The 23,054-nt window shown below is 45.7% G+C and overlaps 2 protein-coding genes across 2 annotated transcripts in view; one reads left to right on the top strand and one right to left on the bottom strand.

Annotated features, from left to right (window-relative positions):
- Nucleotides 1–2,677: 2,677 nt before the first annotated feature.
- Nucleotides 2,678–10,506, top strand: T265_04662 (hypothetical protein; the record flags this gene model as incomplete). Its single annotated transcript, XM_009169453.1, has 6 exons — nt 2,678–2,870; nt 2,997–3,240; nt 3,317–3,754; nt 4,995–5,161; nt 7,475–7,648; nt 10,167–10,506. 6 exons carry the CDS (start codon nt 2,678–2,680, stop codon nt 10,343–10,345), a joined length of 1,395 nt encoding a protein of 464 aa, XP_009167717.1.
- The window catches only part of T265_04663 (hypothetical protein), a gene marked incomplete at both ends in the record, with an annotated part of 37,328 nt that continues 24,449 nt past the window's right edge, over nt 10,176–23,054 (bottom strand). The window contains 4 exons of the mRNA XM_009169454.1: nt 10,176–10,225; nt 17,985–18,197; nt 21,962–22,022; nt 22,928–22,980. Of these exons, the coding sequence (XP_009167718.1) occupies nt 10,176–10,225; nt 17,985–18,197; nt 21,962–22,022; nt 22,928–22,980 (377 nt within the window). The remainder of the gene's footprint in view (nt 10,226–17,984; nt 18,198–21,961; nt 22,023–22,927; nt 22,981–23,054) is intronic.

The following is a 23,054-nucleotide window of genomic DNA, read 5'->3' as shown; positions in this document are numbered from 1 at the left end:
CTTTCCGGTGACTGATTCCCGTTGGATTCAGTGTACCCTTGGTTCATGTTGTATCGCTATTTAGCTGAACCGGGCCGAAATGTTGAACACATTCCTTTAAGTCAGAAGGAGCTCGTTTTCGTCTATTTCACTTGGCTGAAGAGAGCAACGGCAACTAGCATTGCCTGCCTACCAATTTGACGTAGAGTACGGTCATCAAAAGTTCCTATATAGAAAGGATTTCGTGGATTTGGGTGTTCCTTTTTCTTGTAAATAGGCAGCGAGGGGCATAAGGCCCATTGGTCAGTTAACTGACGGTCAAAAGACTCAGCGGCGTTTGTCTGTGCTGTGGGAAGGGGTTGGGGGAGGCACATCGGTGGACGCTGAACTGCGCGGGCAAATGATATCTCTCGGTTGCCCAGACCGAGTTAAACGGTATAGTTAAGGTAACCCACCTTGAACCTTTGAATCAAAAATCTGATTCACAAGATACTGGGAGGATGTGGGCTTTCGTTCGGGGACATTGCCTCTAGCCTCTGACCCAAAAATCTGACCCGTGAGGCAGCGGACAGTAATGTTTTCCTTTGGGACCCTGCCCGGAGCCGATGACTCAATATTCTGACCTGTTGGGCTGCAGGAGGTTCGCCTAACCGCGCAGGGAATAGACCATTACTGTTTCATTCCTGGTGGGGCTGCATATAGCAGATGCTTTTTAAGCAGCACCGAACTTTTTTTATTTTACAAGTACTTCGACCGTATTGAATAATGCGCCCGCGATCATGGTCAACCGTTAGGCGACCGAAGTGTGCGGTTTTTAGGACTGACTTTTTCCAACCCGTCCTTCCTCGGGGGAAGTCAGTATTGTTGCTTCCATAATTATGGGCATACTGGCCACCTGAGGGAAACACCTTACTGCCTTCACATTCCTGTCATAGAGGACAGTACGACTTTACTTCCAAATCGCTTCGCACCATGATTACTCGTACTACGGTATCCCCCTGCTCTTGGTCTGACTGCTCCCTCTTGGCCTTCCTGACATAGCTGCAACTTGTGAAACGAACTTCCAGCCAGTGTAGCCCACTAGATCATTGCAGCACTCAAGTCCGACCACTTCAAGGTGACAGCTTTACGTCGGGTTGAAGTGCTCAGCCAATCGCTCAAGAATATTTTGTGATTGAATTGGTTACCTCTCTTTCGCATGTTGTTTCGCTGGTACTTGACTCCTTTTGGCTGTCTGATCGAATCAGCTGAAATAGGGCTGTCGCCTTCAGCGAAATCCTCCATCTCGGACGTATTACTTTTAAAACCAGAGTTTCGTGTTTCTCAAAAGACAATACATTAGGAATCAGATAGCAATGTCCTACTCCCAGCGTCCCCGGGCCAGGCCGACCCGCTGAAGCCAATTAGGTCAGATTATTGAGTCGTTGGCTCTGAGCATGGTCCCCCAAGAAAGCCCTGATAACCACTGCTCCACGGTTCAGACTCTCAGTCGGAGTTTAAACGAGGTTTCCCCGAACAAAACCCTACATCATTCCACTGCCTTGTGGATTAGGCTTTTGAGCCTAAGGCTCAAAGTGGGGTACCTCAAACAAATCCTCTTCTTCCTCTTTGGCAACCGGGAGGTATCAAACGCCATTGCAGCTGTCCGCTCTCATGCCCCCTTCATACCCTTCCCCACCCATCGAATGAGACAGTGCGATCAAGCCATCAGTCAGTCCGTGTCTAAACTATCCTACAGAACAATAAACCACAGTAATCAATTACTAACCCTAAAAGGTCTGGTCTACGTTCCAGCCTTCAACTACCGTACTATGGCAAACAGGAATCTCTTGCTGAAACCTTCCTTCGATAGAAGATAAATTGTTCAGCTGTCACCCTTTCGGTGCCTAGCGGCTATGCTACCCGAAGGAAGCACGAGGGCCGGGATACCGCAGGGTTGCCCAAGCCTAGACTGGGAAAGTTGAGAGGCAGAGCCTTGCTTTACCTCTCTGCCGAAGTATGCTGTGTCTCCGAAACTCATATACAAGACGCTACCACGGTCGTGCACCCCAAGCCTTTCAGAGCGAGCTCAAATGTTCCATATGTCACTCTGCGGGTATCTGATAATCCTAACGCAACGGCTCGTGGCAGCTAGGATGTGGGAGTTGCACGAGATTCCAAGGCTAAAAGTGCTTCACCGGACTGGATTTCAGTAAACAGTTGTCTTTGCGCTGTGCGTTTGTCTGGCTTAATCAAGGTTAATGCAGATCAATGTGGCAAACAGTATTTATTTGTCGTATCAGCATACGCCCCGAAGGACTGCAGTTCTGAGACTGAGAAGGATGGGTTTTATCGAGGTTTGTCGCGACTGGTAAACAGTATTATTTGTCGTGTCAGCATACGCCCCGAAGAACTGCAGTTCTGAGACTGAGAAGGATGGGTTTTATCGAGGTTTGTCGCGACCTGTTCGGTCAGCAAGATGGACGGATACAGTAATCCTGGCGGGGGATATGAATGCCAAAGTTGGATAAGCCCGGAAGAATTACAGTTAGGCGGCAGGTTTGGGGTCGATGCTGAGCGTAGGATAATTGGGGGTTGTTTCTCCAGCTGTGTGCAGATCATCGTTTGTCTTTAACCAGTACGAACTTTCCACACAGACGCCCATACCGAGTTACTAGGAGGCCACCTACCACAAGACAGTCACGGACTCCATTGGACCATGTGGCTATCAGTTACCGACCGAGAGCCTCAGTTAAGGAATGTCGTTCCTTCTGAGATACGCAACTTGACTCTGATCACGCGGGGCGGGATGGCTCAGGGGTTGGGGCACGAATCTACTGACCGGAAGGTCCGTGGTTCGAACCCGACCTCTGCCTCTCGACTTCTCCTGTCTAGGCTTGGGCAACCTGACAGTATCCCAGCCCTCATACACCCTGCTCCCCTCTGATCACGCCATCGTGCGGGCCCGCTAAGCGCTTCGCCAGCACTATGTGCGACAAAGAAAAGCAGCTCCGTTCATCAACTTCGACAAGTTTCAGTCGCTGAAGAGCATCGAGCTGATCCGGCCAGAAAGCTACTGGAAACACAAAGTCATGTGGATGACGAAGAGTGCTTGGAGGTTGAATGGAGGCGAGTTAAAGAAGCAACGCTCTCAGCTTTCAGAAGTGTTTGTCCAGCCCATCTGACTCGACTAAATGAACGCTTGATATCGCCGAGATCAGCAAAAAGGCCATACCATCAACTAGCGACTATGATGACGCATGCAAATCCGTCAGACACCGGGTAATCAGGGGCTTGGAGAATGACAGAGAACCCTGGTGAATTTCGAAGGTCCAGGAGATGGAGGTTTTTGTTGCAGGCAACAGCCGCACTCTGCTCCAACTGATTCGATTAACAAGAAGGCAGGTGTCAGCGAAACAATATGTGTAAAAGATAGAACGGCAATTTGCTTCCTCAGTCTTCAGCGACGGACTGAGCACTTCAGAAAACGGTTCGGCTGGTCTCGTTCAACACAGCCGCTGGAAGAAACAAGCGGGCCCGAATGGAACAGTGACACCAACCCGCCATCAGCAACAAAAATCCAGCATGAGGTATCAATCCTGAAACGCGACAAGGCACCTGGCCCGGATGGCCTGCACCCCGAGCTCTTCAAAGAAGGTGGCGAGGTCCTGGTGAACAGTCTGACAAACATACTGCAGAAGACCTGGAACACCAGTCGAATGGAGCTCCTCGACCGTCATCTGTTTTCAAAACCGGCGCAAGAACGTCATGTGAAAACCATCGTGACGTCAGCCTGGTATTCGCCACATCTGAGGTGCTGTCTGGCATTATTTTGCGTAGATTGATCGGTTATCGAAAGAGATAAGTTCGGCATAATGAACCTGGTCTTTGCCCTGGCTGAGGATGCATGAACAATACCTTTACCTTGAGATTACTTCTCGAACCGGGAGAGCCAGGACACCGATGACGTCGATGTGAAGCCAGTATGTCTGTCAAGGGCAAAGTTTGCACTGCGGCTGTGCGATCCATACTGCTTTAGGGGTCAGTGATGTGACCTCTGGGCTCAGAGGACATACAGAGTTTGTGAATGTTTGACCATCATTGTCTCCAAAGCATTGGTCAGGCCTGGTGGGAACATCGCATTAGTAGTGCTGGGGTACGCCAGAGGGTACTTGGAAGAAGGAGCTCTCGCGAGATAAGTGAATTGCTCACGCTTCATAGGTTAAGCTATTTATGACATGTACTCCGCTTGCCAGGAGACCCGCAGAATTCTCTTCGCCCAGCTCTGTTCCGAGTGGAATCTCGGTCTGCGCGGACACTCAGTTTCAAGATGGATAGATACAATCACCATGGCAGGCGTTATGAATGCCAAATTGGGACGACTAAGTCCCGAAGAAGCACAATTAGGTGATGGCTTTGACGTCGATATCCAACGTACAAATAATGGGAAACTGCTGATTCAGTTGTGTACTGATCACCGCCTGTTCCTGGCCAGTACGGACTTCCAGTATAGACGCTTACATCGAGTTAATTGGAGATACCCAACTGCAGGACACTCATGGACCCAATGGGGTCACGTGGCTATCTGTTGCGGATGAAGAACCTCAATTGAAGATCTTCGTTACTTGAGGCACGCAACTTGAATCTAATTATGCCATTGTAAAGGCCTGGTTATCAGTTCACTTTCCATCAGCAATACGCATGACAAAGCAGAGCGATTCCATTCATCGACTTCGACCAGTTTCAGTAACAGGAGAGTATGGAGCTGATCTAGATAGAAAGCAGATGGGTACGCACAGTACGTACGTACGTATGACTCGTTGAAAGTTGAAAACGCATGTAACAACTACCTCGAAGTGTTGTTACCTAAAGAAGTTCCAGTGTGCTCATCCTCCTGTTCCATAACCGAGCTAGAGTTCGTACTCATCCTAAACGGTATGGAAATAAAGTTGAAAAGTACTCTACCGTTTGGGAAGCGGGTGAGACCATTCTAACGATGGATATGCTACGGCTCTTTCTTTTGTTTTGTGTTTTAGCCATTTTTCAATGACCAACCGTCATTCAGAAAGATTTTCCGTTGCGGATGACGACGACGATATCTTCAACCCAAAGAGCAAAGCCTTCTGCCAAGCTTGTGTAGATGTGTCTGCATTCGCGTCCCTGCAATCTGACCCCAAGTGGTTTGAGAAGAGAGAGAAACTTGGTATGTTTTTCACGGTGAAGCTTGATGCTACTGTCGTATTTTTGCAACTGTACCCTACCCTTACGGCAAAACTCGCTTAGGGGTTGAAATTTCTGTCAACACCAGAACAAGTCACTCAACAGATGGCACAGATTCTTCGGGCCTCTCCTAGCAATCCATGGTCGTGGGAATTATATGTATCACCTGTAAGAGGTTCGCGCAAAAGTACCTCGAGTCCTTCCACGAGGGTCGGACATCCTACTGTTCAAAACGTGAGCTCCCAGTGGGAAGCACCTCTTCAGCAGATGCATATCTTTAATTTCATTCATGATTATGATGCTGATGACGGTCATCTACACTGTTATCAAGAAGTGCGTGTGGGCCATTCGACACTGATGTTCACACATAGGTTGGTGCATCTATTCACAACAATAACCGTTTAGACTTTTTATTACTTTTTTCCATGAAGAACTACCACATCTGTGTCAAGCTAAACAACACGTACTAAAACGTGTCCCTACGCTCCCTTCACGTTTTTTTCTCATACTACCCCCCAGTTAGCGTACCGACAGAGTCAACTGTGCGGTGTGATCGAGCTGGATGGCTGCACTGCGCACGCAAGCGTAACAAATGCACGTCGCTGTGCCACGTGACGCTTGAAACGAGTAGTTCGTGTTGTCTGGTATTGTCGAAGTGCGTCCAAGGTTGAAGAACAGTTAGATCTGATTGCTCAATTATTTACTCGTGCACCGGTCAAACCTAAGCATTGCATGTCACTTCGAAAAGGGAACAGCACGATCAAACTACACGCACATTTATCAACCAACGGCGTTATTGTACAACAACCCGGATTGGATTGATCGATTGCGGTGCATTACGAACCGGCGGCTCTGGTTACAGAAACCATAATCCAAAAGTGAACTTAGGCTTGTGAGGGCCGAAGTTATCCTTCACCAAAAAATTCAGGGAAGATGTACAATCCGAAAGCGATTCTCATCTAGTTGAGTTGGCTTTCCACAGACCTGCACAACTCAGCGCCTGACACCGTACGAACATCTACACGGAACATCGCCATGATTAACGCTGAATTCTGCCTTATCAAGTGTGCTGACTGTAACTACTTACTCTAACCGGTCACGTTCGCTTATAGAGCCCAAGGCGGAAACGTAACCATCTTGGTACAGTTTGTCACTAACCTGATTTGTGATCTATCTGCTATGCGCAAGTCCCCAATAGTTCAACCAGCGTAGATTGTCAAATCCGTCTCGAGTGCCTACAGCAACGATGTGCTGCGATTTTACGCCTGTTGATGTACGGCTTAGAACCTGTTCATATCAACCCATTACCCCCGAACTCATCATCTAAGGTTATCCCGTAGCACCACTGAAGAAGCTTTCAGAAAGCAACAAGAAGTTTATTACAGGAAGTATTTACCTCATTTTAATATTATTGCCCCTTCGTCGTAATCACACCTTTTGATCTGAATTGAGTATAAGGTTTCCACATATCCCAAAAACTGGAAGGGCGGAAGGAAAATCCCTAATGAATGGTTTGTTATCTTTAAAAGTACATATGATATTATCAGCAAACAAACTGTGTATCATAGGTGAACTTCTGGTCACTGAATGGGTAAAACAGTGCTCAAACTGGGCTATCATGAACTGAAATAGACACCTTTCTCTTAAAATGAATGTTCACTAGAGTCTCTGATAATTTTCTATATTTCCGAGTAAGTCAAAAACGGCGGAATATGACCTTCACTCAATGGGTGGGATAATGTACTCAGTGTTTTGATCAAATTGACCAAGCATTTGAAAGCAATTTCACTCTCGACTGCTGCTTCCGTTCATTCACAGGGGCGTATAAAATGCGTTGTCTGATAACTTAGAGTACCCGTTCAAACTGTGTGCAAACTATCTACAAGTTTTTCCTAAACTTTTCTTTTGGTGGACCACTACTGAGCTTTGGAACATTGGTATTTGTGAGAACGTGTTTTGCTAGGACAGAGGCTTTCAAACTGTCAAGCAGTCGATCTTTGTTCGACTGTAGGAGTGGAAAACTCCCTTCAGATTCCGATCAGTCAAGTTTCCGCCCGCGTTCATTGTACACAGACGCGAACAAGCACTGTTGTTAGCATACTTGAGCAAAATATGCTTTGCTGTAAACTGTTGTAAATAGTGGTTTGTTCTCGGACCTGGGGACTTTGGTTACAAACGTTTAATCACAAAACAAGACGCTATCGTCATTATGGTGTGGGTGGGCGCCCGCCCTTCCAGTTGCAACGCGCCGTTGAAAACGTGTGATATTTGCCGTTGAGTACACTCTGTTTTTCAGGCTGTCCACTGGACAAACTATCGCTTGGTCGAGCTACTTGGAGTCTTCTTCACACAATGGCTGCCTACTATCCGGAAAAACCCACAGTTCAGCAACAAAAGGAAATGGCGGGATTCATCAAAGGCCTCTCTACTTTCTACCCCTGTCTTCCGTGTGCTGTCGATTTCAGGAAAAGTAAGTTCGCCTACGTTCACTTCATTTTCTACTGGACCGCATTTCGCTCAAACTTACACCATGCGTTAGGTACACCCCGCCTCCCTCTTTGTGGTGGACAACACTGTCGTGTAAGCTGTCATCGATTTGAATCGTGAAGTAAGCCACGGTCGAATGATCTCAACATATCGAGGGATTGTTGTCCTCCGAGCTTGGCAATTAGCTTGCAAACGTTCTATCCCCAATCGAGGAGACATCGTCAGTGCGCACTTGAGTGGGTAATTCGTTCTTACCTGTCTGCATTTACCAAGTTTTCGGAGAGCATCTAGTACCATCTTATTTGATTGGCCAACTGGAATATACCCTTCTTGTAGTCTTGTCGGCCCGATTTACTCTGCGTTGTTGTCCGTAAAGTCCATTGGTTTGTTGCATAGCTCCTTTGGGAGGATTAGGTCTGCTATACGACTGGTCCGTTCCCCGTTTGTGGTTTGCGTTGCGTTGTGGCCTTCGTTCCTTGAGTTTGCTCGGTCTCCATAACGGTTTCGTTCTTTCGATCCGATCGGTCCGTTTTAGTTTGTGTCGTAGTCGCATCTTCTTGAGTATGATTGTCCGGTTGCAATTCCCCATTTGATGTGGTTATTTCACTTTTTATGTCAGCCGATTTGGTTGCCCTCGACCGGCCAATTTTATGCCTCACTTTATCGAGTCGTTCTTTATCGTTAGTTCAATGCAACTTCGGAAAGGGAGATTAATACCCTATATTCCTTTGCTTGTCTGCTTCTGCCATACGTGCCTCCTCCGCTTTGTTGTGTATCTTTGCGTTTGGTAGTTTTCTTGCCTCCAGTGGTCGATAGACTGGGTCGACTTCAATGTGTTTGTTGACAACTTATCCGCCAGTTTTTTCTGTCTTTTTACTGGGCCGATACTGTATTCGGATTGGTGTCCACCTTGGTCTTCGAGCACGGAGGCGAGTGAAAATTGAATGCATCTTTTGGCTACAAGCTTATGCTCATGTAGAGCTTATGCTCATGTCTGTCCCACGTTGCATTTGTCGAAATCGCCTCACAGAATCTTGTACACGGCAGCGGTCTTCATCATTGTGTTTAATCATTCCTTTGGGTTTGACGTTGTTCTCTGTAAGCTGCTTACAGGTTTGAGGCCACGGTTGTGTTATACTGTCGGAGCAATCGTGCAGCCATTTCCGAAATGTTCCCGATCTATGGCAGTGTAGTCTGTTTGCCTTCTTGTACTGTTGAGTTTTTCTAGAGTCCGCCAGATGAACTTTCTGGGGTATCCATTTATCTGAAAATCTTTGTGCAAACGTTTCTCTTCTGTGACTTTTAACTCCGTAGTGCAGTGCGTCGGGTCCAGATGCGGCCTTGTTTGTGACAGTTCGGATGATTGATGTGGTAGCTGATGCATTGCCTTGCTGTAGACTCTCGTCAGCAACTGTCCGTGTGGCAATCTCGTGATGAGAACGTCTAAGAATGCCAGCTTTCCATCGGTTTCTTCTTCCAATGTGAATTGTATATCCTCAAAAACGCTGTTAGTTACCTGTCTTGTTCGTGATAGTTCACTCCTTTCAATAATGACAAAGGTTTCATCCACCTACCGGATTCATATCTTGGGTTTTATGTCCGGATGTACAGTCATTTCCACTTTTCGCGTCACGATTCCTGTGATGAATCCAGGTCAACTACGAGAAGCACTGATGGGATCAGACAGAGGGATATGAAAGAAATTACGGAAAGTTTGACTGCTGTAAGTGCAACTCGTCTTCCAGGAGGAGGTCTGCGTAATCCCCACTGTTCATGGTTGGAGACGCCTCGTCATATGGTTTCTGAATAAGGTTGTTTTCACTTCCTGTTCAGATTGCTTGAGTTAGATAGTGAACGTGTAAGCACCTGGGAATGACTTTGATAAGCTAGCACAGAGCCTCTTCGCCATCCACTTTTATTCTCTTCTTCAAAATAGGGCTGTTTGGCAGGGAAGCATCAGTGATAAACACCGATATTGTGCTCTGAATGATGATGGTGGCCATTCTAGTGAGCACAGTATAAATACCAAATAAATCGGCGATATTTAACTTGACAAGCTGCCCAAAAACTGGTTGCTACCAACAGCATCGTAGTCAGACCGGCTTGGTTATGTCGAAAAGCACGTGGTTATTTTGGTCACCTTCCTTCTTGATTGTTTGGCTATCCTCACTACATGTGGAATGCACATGGCCTCTTTAGGGGGGTTTACGTTATTTATGGCAGTTAAGCACCAGCGTGTATTACTGGTGTGTTGCTGTCGGTGGTGATTATGATGACATACGCGATTCGAGTCAAATGTCGGTGAAGTTGAAAGTTTGCACCTTGGCCCTTTCTAACCTGTCGTTATGCGATGGCGGCCCCCGTGTTGTTGATGTGTTTGCGATGGTTACTCTCTTGTGTCAGGTCCAACCTGCAAACAATTGACAGTGCAGGTTCTCAACGATTTCCATAGGGGAGTTGTTGCAGTTCTATCTTTCCTTCATTTTATTTCTACACCACAGATTTGGTTCTCAATCCACCGGAACTGGGGAGTCGTCAAGAGCTGAGCGGTTGGCTGTGCCTGCAACATAACTTGGTGAACAAAAAATGTCACAAGCCTCTGTTCGACTGTTCCCGCGTGCTTGAGCGTTGGCGGTACGGCTGGGCAGATGGATCTTGTGATTTACCTGGAATGGATTAGTCTGTCTTTCTTTTTTGCTGCTACTCTTTCCTGTCAGAACCATATCTTTTTATGATAGCCTAGTCATCTCGGTGAAGCTGCATTTGTAATAACAATCTGGTTTTCAACAGGAACGACACCTATGGAAATTCGCCTCTCTATGAATGGTCGGTGCGTTGGGGTCCAGGCTGACTGGTCATCCAATTTTGGTTGAATAAAGGGAGCCACGTGATTCAATTTAACTATTCCGCGATACCGTTAGCGTGTCAAAACGTCCCACTCAATCAAAGGTCATAAGTCAGATGACCAGCCACTGGTATTCCAATAATGTGTGACAAATAAATCACGCACTCTTACTTGGTGTGACTGAGCGAAGCCACATGTTGCAGAAGAATGATCCACACACACGGTCACAACTACCTCCCTGTTTCATAACTGTTTAATTATTGTAGGTAGGCGTTGTCTAGTCGTTATACCAGGGTTTGTTATCGTCACCGGTCGTCCACCAAACCGACGTGAGATGCGTTTTTGCCGATTAGAATTAGTTGATTAGAACTAGTTGGTTTTCAACTCAACCCTGGTGACCGGAAGTACACCTGCCTTATGCTACTGTGGAAGTTTCGAACACCAACCAATGCACGTTTAGCAGGGGGCGCCTGCCATTCGGATATGAGGAATCATCGTTCTCGGCTCGGACAGTCAACCACAAGGCCCTGGGGTTAATGGTTCTGGTCAGTTGAGATCACACTCTCGTTCGGTGCAGATTTTAACTAAATTTTCCCTGTAAGCCCGGGGTACGAGCCCCCATTTAGGGGCTGTAAAACCTTGTGACCCACAAACTGTGGAAACAGCTTGCAGTGCAATACCGTATAAGCCGTCTGTTCGGAGGACATTGAGCACATTTGCGATGAGATAACCTAAGTATATACAAGGGCAGAAACTATCCATGATGTTTTCCAACGCGTACACGGAAATCACTGAGTCATTATCACTAGGTACGAGGCGCTGTATCCCTCCAAGCTCAGAGTTTGATCCAGTTAAGTGATCGACTGGATGTGTGAACAGGGACGTGGTGAAACCATAAAGTTGAAGAATTACAAAAAACTGTCGCGGTTGAGGACGTACAGGGGCCGTTTTTGGTTAACTCATCAAATGGGACGTCAGAGTTAATAAGAGAATATTCGAAACCAGCGTCACGATCCATGGACGAGTAGTTCCACATTATTACTGGGCCAAAAAGGTTTCTGCCTGTATGATCTAATGAAGGCGAAACATGTTCTGCCTTCACCAGATTGTTCGCACTTAGTTCGGGCACGCTACATGGAAGTTAGACCAATCAGCTGTCTTCTCTGCAGTCAAACAAATCCCCAAACTGATTTAAGGCTGTGGTTGTAAGCCCCACATGTGCTGTGAAGCAGCGACCAACTTCCCCAATATTTCAACGCTTAACTTCGGCGTGTAGGAAATGTCCGAGGGCAGCAAACAGGATTTCGATCTGGTATGAGGTGCACGAACCACATCCGTACATTACAAGTAGTAGACCATCGATCGGCAAATAGGGTTTTTCTCCACTCGAAAGCGGCCTTCTAATCCGTGAGTAAATGGGCTCTCCTGAATACAATTGGTGAGAGAAGTATCCCATTGGATTTGCTAACATTAGTATCCGTTATTCCCGTACAAACGGTCAGGTTATGCAGATGCTTCACCACAGCTGGTGGAGTTCGTCAGGTTTTTCCTCCAATTTTGTCATTGGAGTGCACGCTTCAAGGATTGGGTTCGAACGAAGGACCTCGCGGTAAGCCGCTTGGAGCCCCAATCGTTGAGATACTTCAAGGTTATTACTGCCGTAAGTACAGAGACAATAAAAAGCCGTTCCTAAACTAATTTATGTTCTATCCAATTTATCGTACGACCGTTCGCTATGCTGTGTGCCACAGAGGCCTCGGATATATCCAGGCCCACAGGCATTCCCTTCCCAAGGGTTGATTAGTTCACTGATTAGACGAAGGCGCTTGACTGGCCACGCTGCAATTACCGCCCGATCACAAGTGCAGCTTTTTTAGAAGAGACAATCTCTTCGCTGGGATTTAGCGGCAAGTGTTGTATCGTTAAATTATACGTTCTATCACCTTATCTGAATATCAGAGTTAGGCTTTTCAGTACGTTGAGACCATAACAAGGCTAATCAAGTCAGTCTTTAAAAGATGCCGCATTCCATTGGTCTATTGAATACAAATCCTTGCTGCGTACAGGACTTCAGCGTCTTGAAACAAATTGTTACCAAAGGTGGCCTTTTCCTTCGCTTGTTTTACTCGCCAGGAGTTCAACGACAGCTAATCTCGTCAGTTTAAGGTCGGCCTGTACTAGGAAACAACTAGCTAAGTTACGCTTTGTCGGTGTGTTGTTCCCTCCTAACACCCGATACGGTGTGGAGATTAGCTGAGCACACACTCATTTGCCTAGTCGCACAAATCTACTCACTTAATCGCACCTAGCTCACACCAACTTCGCAACTGCCACCACTTGACCTATGTTGGCTGTTACGATGAGTCAGACACAATCTCGCCATAATTGCTACGGAAGTGGTGGCCTTAATCGATCATGTGGTACTGTTTCCCGGAGTGGCTTCAGTCCGAATTATTCAGTGTGGTTTAGAACAGGGAAATCAATGCGAGCATATTCTCAATCGGTTGGGTCCATGTATAGACTTAATGACTACTCATAAGGTTGCTGAAAATTCTTCGGAGAAATAATTGGTATTCGTCTGTTGCTTTACCATTTTGTCAAGCCTCAGAATCTTCTGTAGGAGTTATCATTTGTTGAAAGAAATTTCCTTGGTACCGAAAAACTAAACCAAACCCCATCCATAAAAGGTCGTAGCACAATTAGATAATGTTAGAAACGCTAAGAATTTCCGCTACACTCATTTGCAAACTGACTGGATTTTTCTAGAGACTCACCTGGAACCCAGCTGAATCTCTCGTTTGTATCGCGATATCTCGAATATCGTAGCAACTGGAATATGAGGCGGCCTGGTACGGCACATTCAGTTGCCTGGACACATCACAAGCAAGGAATTCAGCTGGGTTGCAGGCGAGTCTCGCAAAACCAAATTTGTTTGCAAATGAGTGTATTTCGCTAAGTTTGGCTCCAGTTAAAAAATACCGACTTTTAGCAAGCCCTTCTGAAACGAGCCTGTCTGTTTTTTGTCCAGCACTACTGGTTTCGGGACGAACCACACGATAGGTCAGAAGGTGACAACTGTCAGGTTTACATAAGTTCACAATTTTCACCGACGAGAACCTGGACTTTAGGACATCTACAGTACCACTTGCTTTTCGTGGATTTACAATTCGGGAGGTCTTGAAAATAACGCACCTCGGAATTACTTAGACTTCATGAACCAATGAATCTTTATATGGCGCCTCAGCTGAACATTCAATCGCGACAGTTAATCAATCAGAAGCGGAAGAATGACATTAGAAAAAGTGATTGGCTGGAAATGCATTTTGAATCCGATAACTTAATGACTACGATCTACAACAGTATGGGTAAGTTGTCCCAGTGCAGTCACTCTGGGCTTGACCTGAACCTTGAACGGAACGTGAATTCAGTCACGTTGCAATGCCGTTACAATCTGAGCATCAACATATTCTACGAATAGGAACTACACTTAAGCAGCAGGGTGAGGGATGCAATTCAACCGCTTTACACCGTTTAACCAAAAAACGCAGATCTCATGGATAAACAAGGGAACACGTTAACTTTGGAACAATGCTGATTAGACGACCGTTGGCCAAAAATGCTCCCTTCTGAAAACGGGGGGAGGGAATTCCCCACGGTTACTTCGTGTGGGATTTTATTCAAAGGTAAAAAAAAACTCATCAAACTAAGAGTAATGGAGATACAGTCCCGGATAATTACTATTTGTGTTGGGCTATAGCTTTTTAAAAACCCAAAATGTTGCAGTGCTCAAACTTGTCGACAAACTGAAGATAATGAGGGCTGAGGGAGGCTGTTATCACACTCTGTTCACTTCTGGCTTGTGAATACACTTCACTTGGTTTATTCGTTGGAACGAGTGCCAATCCAATGAGCCACGGGCAAACTGACAGCACTTAACCTTGGAGTCCATTAGAAAAGTACACAAATTTCTGGCGGCACATACGATGCAGTCTACCGCATTATGAATGCTAATAGGAACTGCTGCTTGTTCCTATCTCCGTACCAGTGACACGCGCTGCTGAAATGTTCAAGCGTCCATCGGATACTATCTGTCACTTCTGACACTAGCTTGGAGGGGCACACACCAAAAAATGAAATCGGCAGTACTGGAAAGGATGGTAATTGTTTAGGAACCAATTCTCCTGGGACCGCTGAATGCCAAGCCGACGCAAACAAGCGACCGTGAACGAACAGCGTACCGATAAGGTTGGAAGTTGGATTTTAGACTGAATATGCATTAATGACACTAAGGACGAAAAAAGATACGGAAAGGTCTCAGACGCTTCTCGCACTTCCACTTTCCTAGGTAGTTTCGTGGCTTTCCCAGGCTCACGAGGTCATATATTCGTTGTGGGTCACCCCAGCAACCAGGGGAGACCGCTTTGGATCCCTCGAGAAGAGCTCCAACGACACATTCGACAGAACTTTCTGGTCGCTCATAATGTCCAGTCTAAGCAGACATCGTCAGACTGTCGATGATGGTCTGCATGTGTAATACTGCCTTCGACATGGACAAGTCAAGTAAGTGTCTTAGTGAGGTGCGCTTGCCCATTGGTGCCAAAGATATTTGAACACCGAAAATCAAAACACGAATGCGTAGTGTTCCGGAAGCGACTGCCCGATTGAGTTCAACATGGTTCGCAGAGCAGGAAGAGGCGTTCCTGTCTACGTTACACCATACCAAACAATATAATCCTAAAATTAACATATTTCGTCCAAACTATCCACAGTGAGTATTGAACAGGCCAATAACATCTATCCACGTGGTCGTTACTCCTAACGCTTGTTTTATTTTCTGGTCACACGTGTGATGATGAAAACGGTGTTTGATATGCTAAACAAAGCCACCAATTTGACACATCGACCATCGCTAAACAAATGTGATTTGCGAGTTTGTGAAAAATTAGATCTGGAATATGGAAGACACCCGTAGATGACGGAGCTGCAACGTCGAGCATCAGAAATTTACGCGTCAATATCTTGATAGCTGGTCGCTGTTTAATTCGTAAGCTTAGGTTACACCCAGAACCAGTACTGGTGGACTGCATTGATTTCCTGCGTAAAAATGCAATAACTAATGGTGCCGGTGGATCGACATGAACACCATTGACGACGCGGCTCTGACTTTAGACCATAAGAGACTCAGCTAAAAAATAGAAGACAGCATTGAGATGAGGCTGTGTAAACACATCAAACTTCTGTTCAATTATTTGAGAAGAAATGCAGCCGATTGAGAAGGATCCTTCTGGAACACCGAACGTCTTTATTTCACCGCAGCTCGAAATGCTCGCCTCATTTCGAGACTAACAGTACGTAGGGCTCCCTTAAGTTTGACGCAACTAGGCTTTAAGCTGAAGCACCCTCTAGTCATGAAATGCGCGAGTACGTAAAACTGACTGTGGCTAGTATATGCGAACATTAGAATACTCAACCCTTGCCATGAGTACAGAGGAGGCCGCGATGCTGACACAAGACAACACATCATCCAGGGCTGCCAAATTTCTCATCTCGTGAAGATATGGAACTGGTCGGTTTGTAGTTTTGATCCCCACCGGAATGAAACTATGCAGAGTGCCTATCACAGCGGGAGTACAACGATACCGATGACCCAAAACTGAGTTTATGGCTATCTTGAAACTGAAATGCACTAGCGTCGGTCAAGAGGCTGTCCACGGAATCAATAGTAGTATTGCAGGGTTATTAACAAAAGTTCTGAGGCAACGCGGCCATAAAGCCTCTCCAAAACCCCTTCCATAACGAGCTCGCAATTTGATGCCTTTGCACCAGTCGATCAAAGTAATATTCTTAATTTTCGGTATGATATTTATCTGTCGATCAAACATCGTCAACCTCAGTCTACCGGAAATGGAATCCTGGTGATATGCTTCAAACCTCCCATACTGTCTGAGAGAAGTCAGTGCATTTGATCACTTTGTTCGTTCGAACGCGTGTAGCGTTTTACGACGAGATCACGAATTATTTAGCTGTAACAAGAGCTGTTCTATATAACTGGAATGAACCATTCAGCCGCAGCACCTTCTCGATGTCTAGCTGCCATGCCACCCGAAAGGAGCATGAGAGTTGATATACTTCCCGGTCACCCATGTCTAGACAGGGGCAGTCGAGATACAGAGGTTGGGTTCGAACCACAGACCTTGCGGTTAGTAGGTCCACGATCTAACCACTGAGCTGTCTCGAGCTCAACTGGAACACCATTCACGTTGACCCGGAGACGTGTTTCATCAAATGGACTTCCGGTGTAGATCTACTCTGCGTTTGATTGCATCAAAATTTAGAAAATCAGTGCATTTAGGCATCTCAAATCAGAATAAAACTACCTTCCCCTCCCCAACTGAAAACCACATTCCGATTGCAAGCATTTCATCACCAATCGAGGTGACAACATCAGTGCGTTGTTAGGGGGCGTAGTTCGGTCGGCGGTTATGCACAACCAACTCGACTGCAATCAAACTGCCCAGCTGAAAGAATAAACCCATGGCCATCTACGCTACTTGAGCGACCAACATTCTCCCCAATATCGAACCACAATTATTTTGAATTACTGTTGTTCGAACGTGGACCAGCAGTGGTGATGAGAGATCGGAAATTTCAGAAAATACACAAGTTATGTAGAGAAACCGTATTTATTTCAGCGAAACGGTGGGAAAATATCATGAATCCACAATACAGCATCCAGATTGGGTTCTTACTTTCCTAAAGCAACAAATGGGGAAAGTGTGAAGAATACAACATCAGAACTAGTGTCGTGAAAATGCCACATGAGTCATATCACCTAAAGCAATCGCCGATGAATGCTCTGACATAATACCTCTGCATCTCGACTTTTTTATCTGACAGAATACAAAACCTTTGCATCCCTACGACGAAAGTGAAAACACATACACATAAGTCAATCCTTGAGGAGATTGGCTTCCCTGAATAAACTAGCAGTACGTTAATCAAGTGTTTATGTGGCAAAACAACCGGAAACGTGACTGCTGGCGGTAACAGCAAAACATCTATTTCGGGAAGTTCCAGCTGCCACCTGAGATACTTCGATGAGCCTTGGTCACGGTGAGAACAATTAGTTTAGATTCACTGGGTCGATCTAGGCTGAGATATGTCAAAAGAGCTGAGGCGACTGTCCGTCTTCGTCCCAAGACAGGTTTTTGAGCTTAAACTTAGACACCCATAATATATGGCGTAGCGACACACGAGGCCGAAATCCGCCCACTCCATTAGAATGGAAGCTGAGAAGACACTGTGATATACTGTAGGCTACTTGAACATCTCTTTGTGGAATTGATGCGCTCGACTGGTGCCTTCACCGGCCTCTGTAACAAGGTCTTGCTGCATACATCAATCACGATAAGAAGATAAGCATTTCCAATCTGACCGAGACAACGACAGATTGAGTTTAGCGAGAATAACTTACCAAGTTTGAGCCACTTCGGTTGAAGTGAACAGGTCTCGGAGTTGGCATTGCTGGTGACGGGCGCGCGAGTGGATGTCGTACTACCAGTTTGTGACTGTGTGGCGGACTGTGACGTCAGAGGTTGCATCCTGCAGCAGAGTTTAAATTTAGGAATCGTCAAGGTACATGCAACGAGTGGAGGTGGCACAGCTTGATAAAGAAAAGTGGGTCGAGCTTATACAATACAGACAATAAACAAATGCTCACCAATTGGTAACCACTTCTCGGGCACGTAGCATGTTAGCTGTTGTAGCGTCGGAGATCAATTCAGGCTGAAGAGCTTCAAACGAGAGCGAACAAACAAAGAAATAAGTATCGGACGACCATCGATTTCTAGAAAGCATACCATGCGACAAAATTAATTCATATCTTGATTATCGTTGAGGACGGTAAAAATAACGGCCAGTCGGGGGATGAATATCATTATGGGAAAAATTTCGAATTAAATGGAGTGCTAGGGAAAACGGCTAGAAAAGTGCACCACAATATCAGATATCCAGGTCGCCATATTGCCTGGTCGAATACTGGTCGACCTTGTCGTGATTGAGACACAAGTAAGAAAGAGGATGTACCATAACGTATGCAAAAAAAGATGAACATTTCTTTCAATCGTTCAGCTGTAACACTTTCAGTTCCTAGCTACCATGCCACCCGAAGGTTGGGATACTGCCAGGTTGCTCAAGCCTAGACAGGGGAAGTCTAGAGGCAGATGTTGGGTTCGAACCACGGACCTTCCGGTCAGTAAATTCGCGCTCCAACCACTTGAGCCATCTCTTATTAAGGTCAACAGTTCAACAGAGCATACCAAGGACGAGAGACAAATTAGATCTCACGCAACACCACACTAACTTGCGAATGGGTATTCAAACCGACAGAGTTTTGGGGCAGCCAACTAGAAACTGCGTCGATGCGGCTTAACCTTGGAAAGTGGGTCCCGTGTCTTGAGCAAACAGCGGTCAATGGTTTAGACAACTCACGTATTATACCTAGTAATCCTGTCCCACAACTGTGAAATTGCTCATCGCTCATTTTGATGGGTCTTTTTCTGTCACTGCTGCAGACCTAAACAGGTATTAATGATCTTACCTGAACTCAGTAGACTTAATATTGCGAATTCCCCACTAGCCTGGTAACTTGGTAGCGTGCATAAACATCACACGTAAAAAGAGTCTCCGCAAACAATTTTGCTCTTATTCACTCAATATCTTGTCATTACCTGCTTAAACATCTCGATGTCTGCCCCAATTCATGCTACCCTGTTGGAACAGTGTTGACGCAATTTAGTTTCCACTCCTTCAGTGATTACGGTGGAAGGACGAAGGTAAGCAGAGGTCAAACAACCAGCTGGAATGATCAAAAAGGAAGGCAACCGCCGCACCGAGATTCGTTGCTGCGTAGTTCGGGGGCGAGATGGCTCAGTGAATAAGGCGCGAACTTACTGGTCGGAAAGTTTGTGATTTGAAACAAACTCCAGCATTTCGACAGCCTCTGTCTAGGCTTGGGAAAACTGGCAGGATCCCAACCTTCGTGCTTTCTCCGGATGGCATGCCAGTTAGGGACCAAAAGAGTGTCAAAGCTGAGCGAGTATTCGTTTATTAGTTGATCTGCTGGACCGTCGGGACTCACACCAGTTTGTACAGAGCAAGCTCACTCACTCTTAAATTGGCACCAGATGTATATCTTAGTTGACTTGATTAGGAAAAACCAGCCGTTCAATAGGAGGGGTCGCTGGCGGAACAGATTAGTAAAGTAGGACATGTGCAGAAAAGAGAACTGTTGTTTCAGATCGACAAGATAGACTCGCCATCCCTTAACGGGTCTTCCGTTTCGCGTTCCACCAGATACCGGTAGTCTTAATTGTAATGTTTCCTGTGACGCTTCTGGACAGGTAGCTTTGTTTGTGGACGCACCCAGTAACAAATGGCTTCAGAACTGATGTGCTGGTAAGAAGTGCAGTTTTTTATTTATACGTCAACAGCTCCCAAAAAATGTTACTTGCTTACCGAACTGTATGTTCGAACCCAATTAGTATGTGACGAGAGATAGTTAAATGCGGTCGAGGCTTACTGTATTTGAGTTAAAAATCTGTCATGGCAACAAAAGTAACTTAGGCGAATGAGCAAACCAGGGTCGACGGAGGGCCAAAAAAACAACACAAGCAAGTGATGAACACATAACATTGATTAGTACACATGTGCACTTTCGATCAGCTGAGTGGTGTCATGTTAAGGACCCCAAACGCGCCACAAAAACAAAACATTGGTATGAAAGTGAGTGTGTTTGTCGAATTTTCATGCAATCTGGGTTCCAGCAGAAGCTTGGGGGCTGCGTGTTTGCCAGATGAGCCCCAAGAAGGGCGAAAACGATCAGGATCAGAGGTTTTAGCAACCTCATGGGTTATGTGTTAAGTCAAATATACCTATTTCCCAATTAGCCGCGGATGTGTGCTAAAGCAACTAGAATCCATTCGCTAATTTGAAACGCTTCAGTGCGAGCAATAGTGCGACGAAAACGACCCATCCAATTTGGGCATCACTCGCCAAGATGTAGAAATTTTTCTCTGTAAAATTAATGGAGAGGATGATCTATCTAATTTTACTCTACGTCGACGATCTAGATCAAAATAAGGTTGGGCCAACTGAGGGACAGAAGCACGCTTGGACGACATCTCGTGGAACACATACAGGAACGTACCAGGAAGTATGGGATCTAACTTGCCAATGCATAGATTAAAACTACTGAAGGTCACATTGTCATCGTCTATCATTCTAACGATAAACGGAGATTTGTAGTTCAGGAGAACGAACAACATTCAGGCTATGTGGATTCTCTTTGCAAAACTCTATCGCCTTCCCCTTGGTTTAGCATTGATACCCTAAAGTGACGGTTTTCGGTTTGTCTACCGACAGGATTCAAGAATTGTCACTGTTAGATCAATTCACCCAGACACCAACTATCCAAAAAATAGGTCAGCCATCAAGCCAGCAGAACTAATTAACGGAAACAATTCAAGCTGGCATATATAGTGATGTCACCCCGCCTGTTTATAAAACGTTCGGTAAAAAATAGAGCAAATAACGGCGCAGCGGAACGTTCAAGTGATTACCTAAGTCACACTAAACACGTATAAACACTGAGAAATACACTCATTTTCAAATCAATTTGGTTTTAACGAGAGATTCACCTGAATCTCCCGTTTATGATATTCTTCAACTGAATGTATCGCACACAGGCCGCCTCATGTTTAAGTTGGTACGATACTCGAGATATCGCAGTATATTTTCATGAAGGAAACTACTCACAAGGTTGCCGAAAACTCGTCGACAGCCCACGATCGGTTTCGCCCTTTTTGGGGCTCATCAGGTAGGCGCAGTCCCCGAGTTCCCGTCAACCTTTTGTTCTACTTGAACCCAAATTGGACTTCTTTCGAAAAATACACTCATTTGCAATTCAAGAAGAACATTAGGTTGACGGAAACTCGGGGAGTGTGCCTACCTGATGAGCCCCAAGAAGAGCGAAACCGGTCGTGGGCTGTCAAAGAGCTATCAGCAATCTTAAGAGTAGTTTCCTTTATGAAAGCATAAACATCCTCCACATAGACTGATCGAGCACACTAATAGTCCAAGTCACTAGGTGATCTGTGGGAATTCACAACGAACTAGGACAAAAAAGTGTTGGTATATCGCAGTATATGTTTCCTTTCGAGTAACACGAAACGTTGTTTGGAAGGCGATGTGAAAGGAGCGAATGCCTCAGTATAGCCTAAAAGACAAGAATAAACTGAACTATCAATTGCTGATCATAACCATTAGTTCCAACAAGTCAGCGATTTTCAGCACATTTCACGTGGATACAGACAAGTCCACTGAGAACAATGCGTGTTCACTTGCAAGTGGTCCAGGAAGGTAGATACATTAAAGACAGAGAAAATAACTAACCTTCTTCAGCCTTGAGGGACTGCGGCGATATATAGACCTTGGTCATAGGTACCAAATTCGCCTAGAGAAGAGGAATGGAAGATATGGCGTTTATTTGGTAAGCTACTCCGAAATAGGTCACTCAGGAGACATAACTCGACCACAACAGTTTTAGCTGTTCAGAAAGAGCTCCTACAAGACCCACTGTCCGAAGAGGCCTTATGAGGAAATCCCATTCACCACTGTCTTGTGTCGGTACCCTCACAAATGTAAATGTGCAAAGTAAATGTATGTGTGTTGTTTTTGACTGTGTAAGTGCGTTAGTTGAGATCATCTAATTACCTTAAATCACCGGCGCCTCTGAGGCCATTCAGGTATTACATGATTGCCATGTTTCACCTGTGGACGCTATACGGAGGAATCACACAAGGAACAAAAGTAACATCTTAACGAATGAAAAGCAAGCATTTTCCTCACTGGAGATAGTTTGTTCGTACGGTGTAACACGCTATAAAGCTTACAGGACCACGAGAAAGAAGCGCACTCTCCCCCAGAAATGCCAGTACGTAGACTCGGCCATCGCGTTACCTGTCCTAGCTGAAGGCTACCATGATGACTTCACCAGTGGCTGCACAACACACTGTGCGCTGTACTCTCACAAACAACCCACGTGCGCCGAGACTCTCGCAACCAACCGTGATTACATCAGCCTCAACGAGAGCGAACCTGTTTCAGCTATTGAACTTCTCGAGCGACAAGGCCTGAAGTACTAACAAAGGAACAGGAACTCTCCTAAGAGCTCACCCAAAGAAGTTTGACTTAGTACTAAGCGCTGTAGCTAAAGTTTACCCACTGCAGACAAATAGTGTGTACTTGGTAAATGCTTGTAAGTGGTCGTACTGCGAGACATCGGTTTTCAAGACATTTGAAACAGTGTAATAAAAGTATCCTTTTTCCACTGAGAGTGAGCAAATGCGGGGAGCTCACCTCAATAAGAGTTTCGTCCTTGTTCTTGAGGAAAGTTTTCGGAGGAGTGGTGTCTAACAACGGTCGAAGAAAAGGATGGTGAGCATATACGCGGAGAAATCAATAAAGGGGAAACTGGACCAGTATA

This window comes from Opisthorchis viverrini, assembly GCF_000715545.1.
Source record: "Opisthorchis viverrini unplaced genomic scaffold opera_v5_80, whole genome shotgun sequence".
Classification (NCBI taxonomy): domain Eukaryota; kingdom Metazoa; phylum Platyhelminthes; class Trematoda; order Opisthorchiida; family Opisthorchiidae; genus Opisthorchis; species Opisthorchis viverrini.
This window is presented reverse-complemented; position numbering and strand designations above follow the sequence as displayed.